The 13,659-nt window shown below is 44.7% G+C and overlaps 1 protein-coding gene across 4 annotated transcripts in view; it reads left to right on the top strand.

The window, feature by feature from the left end:
* The window catches only part of ARL13B (ARF like GTPase 13B), a 669,439-nt gene that overhangs the window by 288,480 nt on the left and 367,300 nt on the right, over positions 1 to 13,659 (top strand). For all 4 annotated transcript variants that reach the window (XM_078657718.1, XM_078657719.1, XM_078657716.1 and 1 more), the window contains one exon: positions 1,932 to 2,181. In XM_078657718.1, coding sequence (XP_078513844.1) covers positions 1,932 to 2,181 — 250 coding nt within the window. The remainder of the gene's footprint in view (positions 1 to 1,931; positions 2,182 to 13,659) is intronic.

The raw sequence follows: 13,659 nt of genomic DNA, 5'->3' as shown, positions 1-13,659 counted from the left end.
TATTCATAAGCCCGCAAGACCAGTCCGGGAACCAAAAGTAGCCCTGGCAGATATGCTCGAACCAACCCTGCTCCCTTTCTCCTCTTGTTCCATTTCTCATTCAATCTATCCTTTGTGTCTCTTTAATCTGTCTCTCTTCAGGGCACTGAAATGACAGAGGCACCAAAAGAGGCCTTGGGCTTTCAAAACTGCCCCCCAGTCAATACAGCTACCCCGCTCCACACACCCCAGGGAAATTCCAGATTAAATAAATGACCCATCTAGTCTATACATTGCAATAGTACTTTGAATCTTGTTACTGTAGTAGAGTCATGCTGGTTCCATAGTTAGCATGCCCTATGTTTACGCATTATGAACCTAAGCCTTATGGCCTTTAGAGACTACGTATTAGGTGACCTAGTCATTGTAAACTTACTGGACATGTCCTGGCTGCAGCAATTGGTTACAGCATTTGGAACCTGGAAGGGCTGTGCGGAATTGTCCCTTATTACCACGTTTAAAGTTCAGACCATGCTCTCAGATGTATTTACCAGCCTCCCAGTGTTCAGAGGTAAATATGCCATAAAAGCAAGAAACTGTTGAGCCCGTGCAGAAAACCAAACTTCCATAAAATCTAAGTTTCCTTTAAGCTTAATTCAAGGTTTATTATTTCCCTTTTTCCATGTCCATATTATACGTAATAATAAGGGGCAAGTAAAATTCACCTAAATTGCTTTACCGTAATTAAGCATTTTCAGAAAAATAGTACGGAACTACACAAAAGGCAAAACCAGCATTAGGTGCTATATTTTAGCTTAAAATGCGTCCTCGCAATCGGTTTGGGTGCAAAGGTGCATTTCCCCTAAAACAAATAATGCAAACACCGCAAACAGCAGCCACTAGTATTCCGGTCATTAAGATTGCTCCCATGCTCTTGAATGTTTTGCCATTTTGCACCGTAGCCTAATTTTGACAATTTCTTGTATGAAGCTTAAAGCGAAATTACTTAGATTACATTGGCTAATGGAAATTGATTCACCTCCCCAGTGGCATACATCTTTATACCACCCATTTTCAAACTAACGGGTGCATATTATATAAATAATGTTGGATCTAATTCTGTATCTCAGTGTTGCCTGTTACCCTTTACAGCGAGATTTTGCCCACTCTCTGTGGCATTTCGCTCTGAAATATTTAATTGCTAACTCAATTACCTGATAAAATGCATGCAAGGCTAAATGACTGATGACTGTGTTGTTTAAATTAATAGGACGGGTGATGGCAGTGAATGTGTTCACCACATATGATCTGTTTGCCATACATGACTTATTGTGAAGCCATTTTAAACAAGTGTTTTTCTTTTGCACCCTGATACTCTATTATCATAATTCCATGTGTACATGGAGCAGCAGAGCCAATGTTTCTAAATAAGTTCCTTCTCAATTTCATGTTGTTTGTGATTGCACTGTTCAGTATTTCAGTTGATGCCATGTTATAGATAATGTGGTTGGAGGTTCTTTGTGTTCATAGAGCACACAGCTTCAGAGCCAAGAGCTCATATCAAATAGATGACTTCTTAGATAACTCGAATTTATTGAAACCCCTTTAGTTTAATGGGGTATTATAGAGAATAGGGTGCTTGAGTTCAGAAGTTAATAAGTATGGTGGCCATTGTCAAATGCTAGTCTGCAAAGGATTGAGAGTGTCATTAACACGGAGTATATCTAAATGAAAAAAAGCCACAAACCAAATTGTGTTTGCCAATATTGACTTTGAACGTGTGTTGTTTCTCCACGCCTCCCAATTTCTATAGACCATGATGTTATTAGCCTCTGTGTCCTATGTTTGGAAAAGTATCAAGCTCCTGCCATGCCTGAGGTAATTCCGTTTTTCAAGTGGGTATTTGTTTTAACATTTCTCTGCTTTTACTTTCCCCCCCAAAATATTAACAGAGTCACCTGAAGATGTAGCTCCTACTGTTGGATTTTCAAAAACTGAGCTGAAGCAAGGAAGGTTTGAAATCACAATCTTTGACCTTGGTGGCGGGAAAAGAATACGTGGTATCTGGAAGAACTATTATGCAGAGTCCTTTGGTGTAATCTTTGTTGTGGACTCTAGTGATTTAGAGAGAATGGAAGAAACAAAAGAGACAATGACTGAAGTTCTGCGACACCCAAGGATATCTGGAAAACCTGTGTTGGTGTACGTAATTTCAAATTTATATATTACATGTTAAGATGTATTCTTTGTTAAAGAATGATTCCTCTCTATTTGTTTTTTGTGTGTGAATATTTTTATTATTTTTAAATAAAATAAAAAAACATCTTAGCAGGTTCATTGCAGTCAAATTCCATTGGCTATATCCAACACAAGTCACTGGAAGCAATGATAGACAGTTAACGACAGTACAAATATCTTTCTTGCCCCCTTCGTCGTCTACCCCACATAGTGTGTAGTTCTGAAATCTCTCTGCTAGGTAGGTCCCCCCCCCGCCAGTTTATATGGCTTGCAATATCGCATTATCTTCCTCTTCCATCTCTAAATGGTAGTAACTCAACCATGGCTGCCAAATGTTCCTACATTTCCGTGTACATCCCCGTGCTTTGTATACGGTCTTTTCAGCTCCCATGTACATATCCATGCCAGTGCGCCACTCTGTCAGGGTGGGAACTTCTTGTCTCCCCCAATATTTGGCCATGTCTCGTTTTGCTACGTCAAGACCTAGGTTACATAGCAGGAGTTGATATCTCGTAATATCCACATCTATATATATTTAGGGTCTGTCGGGATGTGTATATGGAGTATATTGTTTAGTTGCCGCAGGATCCGTGTCCAGTTGTCACAAATTTGTTGGCAGTCCCATAAAGTATGGACAAAGGTACCGCGCTCTGTTTTGCAGCGCAGACACTCCGGTGTCTCCGCCCAGCCCCTCGCGTGCAGCCTCGCCCTGTCGTAGTATACTCTGAGGAATTTTATATTGGACCAATCGTAGCCTAAGCTTAATAGCCACCTCCCTTGGATGCATTAGTGCCGTCTCCCAGTCAATGTCATCTAATGCGCCCACAAGGTCCTCCCACTTAACCCGAAGTGGTAATAAGTTAACGGGTGCATTGTTTATCAAGGTATTATATGTCCAGGAGACTACTTTCTCTGGTATCTCTTCCTGGAGCAGCCGCCCTTCTAACGGGGCATATTCCGGTAGGTCAGTGATGTCTGATGTTTTGTCTACACTCCTGCCAGGTGTGTCAGAGTTGGATATATTTAAACTGCTGCGTGTCCGCCAGGCTATATTCTCTTTGCAAATCAACAAACGTCATCAGGGTGCCCTGTCTCGTTATGTCTCCTAAAGTGCTAATCCCAATGGCATCCCATCCTTTGAATCCCTTTAACATTGCCAGTTCGGGTAGTCGCGTGCCTTCCCATAGGGATGTGGCCTTGGTCAATCTTTGTCCCCATTTTATAATGTGCTCAGCTTCCCTCCACGCCTCAGTCGCCTTCTGAGTAGCTGGCAACAAACTTCGTAACCCCTTGCCCCCCTTATGTGTAGTGAAGGTGTAAGCTTTTGGAAAATTGGAGCCTTTCTAGGGCGTAGGTGGGGTGATCTTGAGGAGCATGTCCCCATTTGTTGATAACTACGAGGTGTCTTGCCCTATAGTATACTTGGACATCAGGCAGTGCGATTCCCCCATTATACTGGCTGCGTTGTAGTGTTTTCAGCGCCACTCGAGGGTGGCCTCCATCCCAAAGCAAGGTTCCCAGTTCGGTATTCATCGCCCTAACGATAACTTCTTGGATTTTGTAGTACGTGTTCTGGAAAGTGTACAATAACTTGGGTAGTATCTTAAACATAGCCGCCCTCCCAAGCAATGTCGGGAGAATCACCTCCATCTAGTCACATCGTCTTGGAAGTCTGCCAGGAAGCGTTGAATGTTGCTGGCTAGACAGGTTGTCACATTCTCGGAGATATAAAGTCCTAGGTAATTAAAGGCTTCCTCAGCAATAGGAAGATGCACAGGATGGACTGCGTGTCTATGCAACCCCCTAGTGTGTATATGGTTGATTTCCCCCAATTAATCTTGTATCCTGACTTCGCACCGTACTCTTCAACCACTCGAAAAATTAGGGCTGGTGTCTTGTCCGGGTTTGTTATGTACAGAAGCATATCGTCTGCGTAGAGCGAGATACGCTCATCCAGTAGCTGGACTCCAAGGTCCCGGAACCCGTTAAGTCTGGGTGTGCTCTAATCAGGCATGCCAGTGGTTCCAATACGAGGGCAAAAAGTATGGGGGAAGCGGGCAGCCCTCGCTGATTTGATTCTGTTGACTCGCACTCTAGCTCTGGGATTCATGTATAGAAGATTGATCCATGTCCGAAAGTTATGGCCAGAGCCAAATTTTAAGAGGACTCTCTGGAGGAAGGGCCAGTTTACTGTGTCAAATGCCTTTGCGGGATCAAGTGATAAGAGCATATGGGGGACCCCACTCCCTTTGATCGTGTCCAGCCAGTTTGCCAGCCTACGGAGGTTGAGGCGTGTGGCGCATCTAGGCATGAAGCCCGACTGATCCTTATGAACTTGGGACGTGATGATCGCCAGTAGCCGTGTGGCCAGAATAGAAGCCAATATTTTGTTCTCTACATTAAAGAGGGAAATTGGGCGACAAGAGCCACACTTTTCTGGGGGCTTGCCTGATTTAGGGATGACCACAACCGTGGCCTGGCGAAGATCCGGGGGAAGCGTTCCCTCTTCTCTTGCCGCCACAAACATATTCAGGAGGCGTGGAGCTAGCGGTGTAGCATTTTGCTTAAAGAACTCCCCCGGAAGTCAATTCGGCCCCAGAGTATTCCCTGACTTCTGCTTGTCAATAGCAGCCTGCACTTCTTGTAGAGTGATCTCCTCGTTTACGGCCGCCATCTCTTCTGCTGGGAGGATGGGCATGTCTAGCCATCTATCTCCTCCTACGATAACACCAGATGGCCGCCTATAGGGTTGTGTATTAACCTGCAAATGCTGTCGCGATTGTGGGTGCTGTTGTATACCGTGTCTCCTCCTCTTCTATTTCGTTTACTCAATTTACTTCCCTTTCCTTCCGGCTCAACCACGCAAGGAGCTTCCCCTCCCTATCACCTGATTCTTGTGGTCTATGGTAAGTGGTGAGTATTTGGGTACGGGCCTTCCCTTCTGCCAGGGCTCTGAGTTCTCTCTGCGTAATCTCCCGTTGCCTAAGTATCTCGGCCTCGTTGTCTGGGGCTATACTTTGTTCCAGTTCTAGCAACTTACTTTCAAGACCTCTTAGTTCCAACGTCTCTTTCCTGAGAAGCACGGCCACACCTCGAGCACCTGGGGAAAATCCAGCGTGCGCCAGTGTGGTGTACTCCCCTCTCCCAATAAAGTCACATTGGGTACCTCGGAGATGGGTTTCTTGTAGGAGAACTATGTCTGGATTAAGCCGTTTGATGTACTTATTCACCAGGCCCCTCTTGATCTTACTACCCAATCCGTTGACGTTCCACGTCAACACGGTATATGGCGGGTCGTGCATGGCGTTCGTGGGTCACGTGGGCCATACGGGGGGGGTCACTAGCCACCTGTCCCTGTCTACCTGCTCCTGGCACTGTGAGTGAAAATGACCTGCTGCTACTACGCAAAACTAAGAAACTGCAAATCGGAAACTCCCAAACTCCCTCTCCTTCCCCTCCTTGATCCCCCCACCCCACATCCTCACGCACCCCATATCCTCACGCACCCCATACTTAACCCTGCTATTGGCAACAAGCATAAGTGTCCACTGAGCTGTCTGTCACTCGCTCCCTTCCCCTTCACCCCAAGCTACAACCAAAACCACAAAGGATATGTCACTAGTTCAGGAAGATGATTCACACAGTCTCTTCCTTGACACAAACAATTCTAGGAGGGGGGGCCTCCTCGCTGACGCTGTATCGCCGGTAGATTCCTCCAGCACACCCAAGGTTCACTTGTCTTCGCCACTTCGGTGTTGATGTCATTGATGATTTGTCCTCATTTCCAGGCCGTCGCCTCCGACCACTCCGCTTGGTGGATAGCCTCAAGGAGGGGGTGGTCGCCATCGGTATCTTCCAGGGAGTCTTGGTCGGATTGGTTAGCATGGGTGCTATCCACTTGAGTTGAGTTTCTAGTAGTACCCCCACCCCCCCACCCCCCCAGGTCCTCCTCTGGGAGGCCCCCCTCTTCGTCGATGGGGCGTTCCTGGCTGCGCTGTCCAAGAGTGCATCGAGTTTCTTGCAGTGAGGCGCCTTCTCGGTTTCATCCTCTGTGGTCTACACTCCAACCCTGGCTGTAGGGTTCCTGGGCACGATGTGGTACCACTAGCCTCCGGTCCAAGTCTCTGGTGTTCCTCAATCCATGCCCAGGCGTCTTCGGTTGTTTGAAAGAACTGAATCGAATCTTGAAAGATCACCTTGAGCTTGGCTGGGAAGAGAAGCATATATCGGATGCATAGGGCCCGGAGTTTGACTTTCACAGAGTCGAAAGACCTCTGCATCTTCTGCACCTCCCTGGAATAGTCGGGGAAGATCATGACTCTCGTGTTGGCCAGTTTAAGTTCTCCCAGTTTCCGCGCTTCCTGCAGGATTGTATCTCGATCTTGGTAATTTACGAACCAGGCATTAAGGGGACGAGGCAGGGCTCCTGGCGGGGGCCTCGCGGCCGACATCCTATGCACCCGTTCAATGAAAAAGCAAGATTCCTCCCTATTTAATCATGAACTCATCGTTCCCTGAAAAGAATGTTCCTTGTATAAAATGTAATATTGACTTTTCTTCTAAAGCATGTCCTTACTTTGGCTTGTGACCAGCGAGAAAAAAAAATATATTGTCTACACTAGTACACACGTGTATTTTTCAATTACAAAAAAAAATGTTTACTCTACATGAAAGTGAACTTTTTAATCCTATTGACAATTGGATACTTTCAGTTATGCTCAACTACAAGAGAACTAATGTGACTCTAACATGATTCACAGAAACTCATAACTGCTCAATCAGTGGCTCTTCCATTAGATGAAAGAAATGAAGATTATGGTTTAGAGCCCTTAAATGTTAGTGGAAAAAATTCAACTATGCAACAACAGAGTCAGATGTGGAATGCACATTGTAGAGAAGATCATCAGCCAGGAAGCAAAAATGTTACGCTGATGTGAAATTATAGCTATGGACGATAGAATTAAAGATTACCATGTGTTCTACTGATTCCATGCCTGCCCTGACATTTACTCAATTTGACCTTTGTTAGGACATCTGGAACCTTTCTGTGACATTAACAGTGTGTAAGATTAGACTAGATCATTCAGTAGGATAGAGAGTGATTTACATCTGTATCACACGTATACCTGCTAGGTACTCAATGATTTTTGTTTTGGTTAAAATGGCCTCATTAGTAAGAGCAGTAAACATCACAGCCAAGTCTCCATTCCGTATAGACTCATGTCAAGTTATTAGCAAATAAACTCTGGATACTGTTGATTCATACATATTATATCATATTATGTTGCTATATTTGCAAAGCACATCATTTACCCCGAGAAGTGTCCTGGAGCTAAAGAAAAAGTACAAAGTGAAGACAGCCAAGCTAATGCAAAAAAACAACATTCTTATCCCAGTAGGATTTATTGAATCAAACCTAAATTCTTAAAATGCTATGTCTTCAAAGCCTAGTTGAAATTTAGTAAGGAAGGGGCAAACCGCGGGAAACTGGGAAGCTCATTCCAAAGCTTAGCCACTTTAAACAAGAATACATTGCCACCAGTCTGACTATTCTTAAACTTTAGCAAAACAAGCAGTTAAACTCCAAATGAATGTAGACAACGTTATAGAATATAGCTGTTGAACTTCTTCACCAAGTAATCCGGACCAATATGGGGAACTGCTTAAAAACCAGACAGAAGTACTTGAAGATAACCCTCTTATCCACTGGAAGCCAGTGCAAGGATTTCAGGCCCTCCTATGTGGAGGAGAAACAGAGAAGCCCCTGAGCCAGCATGGCCGTGGCATTTTGTGCCCTCTGAATCTTCTTGCCAAGTCCTTATTCCAGCCCTAGAAAAGATTTACAATAATCAAGGTGACTAAATATAGTGACCTTGATCACAACTCGATGGACTGCCTCAGCAAGAAAAGGTAGAATGTTCCTGAGTAACTTAAGGATAAAAAAAAGCAAATAGCTGCAACATACTTTAGCTGACTCGCAAAGGAAAGGTCTGGCTCCGGGTGTATTCCCAGATTTTTGATCACCTTAGATGGCAAGGGCAACCAAGTGCTGGCCAAAATTCCAATGGCAGCTCATCTGAGATCAAGAGCACCTTTGTTTTGTCAGAGTTCAATTTGAGAGAAATAGTTTGCGAGCATTCTGACACCGCTGGGGCAGCAGAGATGGAAAGATGCTAGAGCAGTGGTGCCCAAAGTGTGCGTCACGGCACCCCGGTGCGCCGTGATGAGAAGCCAGGAGCGCCACGCAGGATGTGGGCGAGCTTGAAAGAAATGCCACCTTCAACACGCATCGCACGTGCTTCAAGACATTGGCGCAGAGCGCCCTCTCAACACCTCCCGCTACCATTCCTGCAATCACAGGCTGCGACAAGCTCACCCCCACCACACACACTCTTCCCAGCACTTGCCCTTTCCTGAACCGAGGCCTGTCAGTCACGTCGCCTGTATGCGTTTCCTGTATAACTCGGGCAAGGGCAGGATTTTTGAGGCAAATGTTTCCGAGTCGAGAAATGCATGCTTATTGAAGCCTGTCACCTACTGCCCCAAGCTGGCTTATTCTCGCTACACCAACCAGCAACGCCTCCCATAAAGGTTGTCTCTGGGTTGATAGATACATGTGCGCCAATTTCAAAACATGGCGCCGGGCGAGGTGACTTCAAGGAGCTCAGAGCTCACCTCCTTCCTTCCTTGCGGTGCTCGTGCTTAAGTGCCTGCTAGCGTGCGCTCCGGGACTGCACACCTATGCTTTGAACAGACAGTACTTTAACAAAAGGAGAACATCATTACAAATAGTTCGATATTTCTGGCAACGGCGAGCGGCTGCAACCCTAGGAGGCCAGCCAGGCGGGTGCCACTGCCTAGCGAGCACTTCCGATTCAGACAAGCCAACAATTTACCAAAATATAATAAAAGCAATTAAGAAGGTTTCTTGGAACTCGCAATTTTGCCGTTATCTGTACTCCTTCCTCCCTCTCAGCTTTTGAGTTTGCTCCCCATGTGCCCTGGGCATTTATTTTTTATGACTGGGTGGATCTTGGAGGCCTGGAGGAAAAACCCATGCAGCTAGTAGCACGACGGGTGAAGCACTCCTACATCCATTCAAATGCAGGGCCCCAAGTGGGATAAAAAAAAAACGGGGGGGGGGGGTCTTAAAGGGGCGTGGCCGATGCAACAAAGGGCGTGGCCTAAAACACTGAAGCCAGAAATCCGTGCCTAGCACAGTGTGCTGCCTGACCCACCGGCAAAAAAAATGGTGGGGAGCCACGGCCAACCGCCAACCCGGTCAAGGGAGCCACGGGCCAAAAAAGTTTGGGAACCACTGTGCTAGAGGGTTAGACCCCCTTCTGTCCTGTGTGATAATTAACTGTGTACCATCCAAATAATTCATGAATTTGCACTAAAACATGTAATGAGTTTCACCAGCGGCGGATGTAAATGTTGGAGAACGTGGGGTTGAGTGCTGGACTCTGAGGAACTCCATGCCTCAAGTTTTATACTCTGACATAAACGGCGGTACATAAACTGCTTGGGACTTGTCACTTAGTTAAGATCCACATCAATCCAGTGCCTTGCCTCCTATACCGATCTCTCATAGCCTGGTCAAAAGAATAGAGTGATACACTGTTTTTAGGTTGAGACTAGCCATTGCATGCGCTGCTCTGCGAGGCATGCTGTATTCAGGTATGGACTTGAAGCTCTGCCCACTCCCCGCCCATATTTTTCATTGGCTTCTGTTGTTGTCCACTGTAAACTGTGGCTCTTCATTTGTCAATAGGCTTAGTAGTCCCGCCTTAGTACTGCCTTGTCCTATTTTATAAACTCCCATGAGGACACCGCTGTTACGTGTGTTGTTACTCGATATGCTTTAACCTGCCTGCTGTTGCAGGCAGGACACGCTCTCTCTTAATGCTTTGAAAAAAATCTTTATAGCACGGGCGCCAAACGCATTTGAAATGCAATAGGTCTTGCATTTGCAAGAGTTTAAGCTATCGGCATTGTAAATGACAATGCCTTTTATTTATCGGTTTTAAAAACAACACATAAATAAAAGGCATTGTCATTTACAATGCTAATAACTAATCTCTCGTAAATGTGAAACCTATTGCATTGCAAATGCTTGTTAATACTGCGTACAGTTCTTTTAGTACCAATGCAGACTATTCGGACTTGTCCATCTGCATTTGAAGGTCATCCATTACTGCTAACAGGGAGGTCTTTGTGCTTTCTAGTGGACAAAACCCTGCCTGAACTGAATCAAAAATGTGTTTGTTAGCCAGCCATTTACACAGGAGCTGGTTTACATGTTTCTCCAGTATCTTCACAGCTAACAGAGAGATTGGTCAACCATTCAGCAAAATGGCAGGCTAGGCATTCACTTTTTTCAATAAAGGCACTACCAGGGCTTGTTTTCACTCGCCAGGAACCAGTCCACTCTGTAAGGAATTATTACAGATTGTCCATAAAAAAAGACCCTAGAAGGGAGGAGACAGAGGATCCAATGGAGATCCTGATTTCATAGCAGCAGTGCTAGACATACATTTTCCAAGAGTTATCATCTCCCACTTTTCCAGACGCGTACTGAAGACACTGCTATCATCTTTGAGAAGTCCTCTGCCTACCTATCTGCCTATCCGAGCAGGGCATACATAGGAATTTCTGCTCCCAATCCTAGGTCACAGAGGTGCCCAGCAGGGGACAGAGATTTCAAGATGATATAAATCTTTTCTTCAAAAGAGTTGACAATCTATCTGCCAGCTCTTTAGCACAATTTTATTTTCTGCACATTATGGAGGAAGATAAATTCTGAACAATCTCAAACATTTCCTTAGCTAAGTTCTCTGCCTCCAAAACTTTAGCCATGAGGAAGGCTGATTTAACGGCAAACACCCAGCTTTTATAATTCTTCAGGGCACTCTTTAATGCGTCAGTCACAGCACTAGAATAGCTCTTCTGCCAGAGCCTTTTCAATTGTTTACAGCCCAGTTTATCCTCCCTCAATATAGGTGAATGCCAGGGAGCGGAAGGACTAATTCTTAATGACCGTATAGGGCAGGTTTCCGTTCAGTGCAGAAGCTACCCATTTTGTGTAACTTGCATAGCCTTCCACTACTGAACAAGATTCCACTGACCGCTCATAGTCGCTCAATTTATGCACCAGGACTGGAATAGATAGCTTTGCACATGGACGTTTTTTTTTGTGGCTTACCTAACTGACTTTGTTTTATCTGATAGAGACTTGCAGTCGCAGATTCCTTTACCTTAGAATTGTCCACAGTCATCGGACTGGATCTTGAAATTCTTAAGCGATACCCCTGGGCGCCGATAGGTGGTGTCGTTCAGCTCAGTATCCTCTGCACCAGATGCGTTGTGCACTGTTCCTACCTCAACCCAGCGCACTGACATCAGTTACTTTCTTTCTCTACAAGTCAGTGCAGATCCAGAAGAACTACCCCCAGTCACTTTTTGACTGAGTAGTATTTGACGTTGGATCAAAGACTTTTTTGAGAACTCCTTTCTCCTGGTGTGCGAGATATGTCACCAAATAAAAAACAATGGGTTTTAAACCCTGTGGTACCTGTAGCAGGTAGATGTCTGTGACAGACCTACACTTGGTTTGGTTGTGGTGCTTGAAGAAGGACCCGAATCCAAAGCCAGTGAGTAGTGTTGCGTCATGAACCCGAAGATCCTGAGGGAATGTTCCTTGAAGCTTCTTGACACCTGACATCACACGACCCCAGTGGCGCTTTTGATCCCAGTTGCATGAAGGGTCCGGAACCGCTTGCAGATCCTCTTCCAACTATCGTCCCAGTCAAAATCACCAGGTAATACCCACAAGATGCCACAGAAGTCGAAACATATCTTCGACTTTCCTGCACCAGTCCAGGTCCTTGGATGAGACGCGAGAATGATGGCACCACTCGAAGCCTTGCTCCTCTGCGAAACCGGTGCCTGGATCTGCTCAGTGCCTCCTACAGTTTCCCAGAGCTGGATATTTTCACACAAAGCATTTTTCTTAGTCGGACTTGCATTAAACTGATTCCAGTATCTTTTACACAAATGACTAAATGTTGGTGTGTTTAATTTCACACTATAGATTCTGCTTTTATTCTTCTCATTTGCAACAAACATGGAATAGTAAGATACCAAAGATGTAAGGTATTTGAGGGAAGGATGATGGTGTAATGATAAGCAGGAGTCCTCCCCTGCTGGAGTTATACAGCAGGGGAGGACCAAATTATGTGCAAGGGTTGACTATATTACGTGGCAAGAAAATGCTAATAATGTGGCATAATGCAGGACATTTTGTGACGGCATTACTTTGTCATTTTTACACATACTAACATTGTATAGGGAATGTTTTCGCCTCATTATTGACAGTTTAACTTTTGATCCATTTGAGCTGGAGACAGTTTTTTGGTTAAAATCTGCATATTATGTAGCATATGATGGATTAAGTGACATATGCAGGTAATAATTATACTTAAAATACAGCTGCCGGAAACTTTCATAATACCAGTGGCCCTGAATATAAGATATATAATACCTTCTGCCATATACTAAAAGGATTTGGCAAGCCACCTCAGGGTTCCATGGCCCTAAAGAAACCACTGCCTTGGGCGTTGTCTCTGTATATTCACAGAACACCTCTGTGTGACTTGTAGAATACTTGCAGTGTAATTCGGGGGTAACTTGTCCCATATATTTTGGTTGTGCCGTGTTTCAACAAATACATACTTGGCTTTGTTACCATTTAATATATTTTTCTCACAATCGCATGTAGGTGAGCATTAAATAGGTCACTTAAAAGCGACAGAGGCATAGGTTAGAAATATTGGGAAAGCATAATAGCAACTAAATGCTTTGGTGGATGAAGTTAATAAGTAAAACACCAACCATGGATCTCATGGCCTACCAACAGGTAACTACTAATAGAATGGCATATACCCTCAGCAAGCCCTGCTTCCCAAATTTCCATGTGCCCCTTAGCAACTGATTTCACCTTTAGTAGTCCACCAATTAATAGTCATGATGGTATTCAGCAAATCTCAAGTAGTGTTCCAGACTTTAGGAAATGTTATTCTTTCAATGAGTGCCATTACTCAGATGACCTACCTTGTTTGCATAATCTTGTGCCAGCCTTTCTCTGACCTTTCATTTCAGATGTGAGTAGAAACTAATGAATTTGAGTCTTGAAATCCAGCAAAGACCTACTCTTGAACTGATTTGGCATTCAGAAAGGGCTGTCATGTTGCCTGGATGGGCGCAGGAAACCCCTAAATTGTACACCCCAAAAATGACATCTCAATAACACTCCCATAAGAATCGGAGGGGGTGTTAAACCCCAGTAGTTTTATGAGGCAATGTGTCCACGACATAAGGCACATTACAGTATATCAAATATACAGTTACGGTCAGACTCAATAATTGACTTCTAGAGCAGAA

The sequence above is a fragment of the Lissotriton helveticus genome, chromosome 8 (genome assembly GCF_964261635.1).
Source record: "Lissotriton helveticus chromosome 8, aLisHel1.1, whole genome shotgun sequence".
NCBI lineage: Eukaryota > Metazoa > Chordata > Amphibia > Caudata > Salamandridae > Lissotriton > Lissotriton helveticus.
Note: the sequence above shows the minus strand (reverse complement) of the source record. Positions and strands in the feature narration are given on the sequence as shown.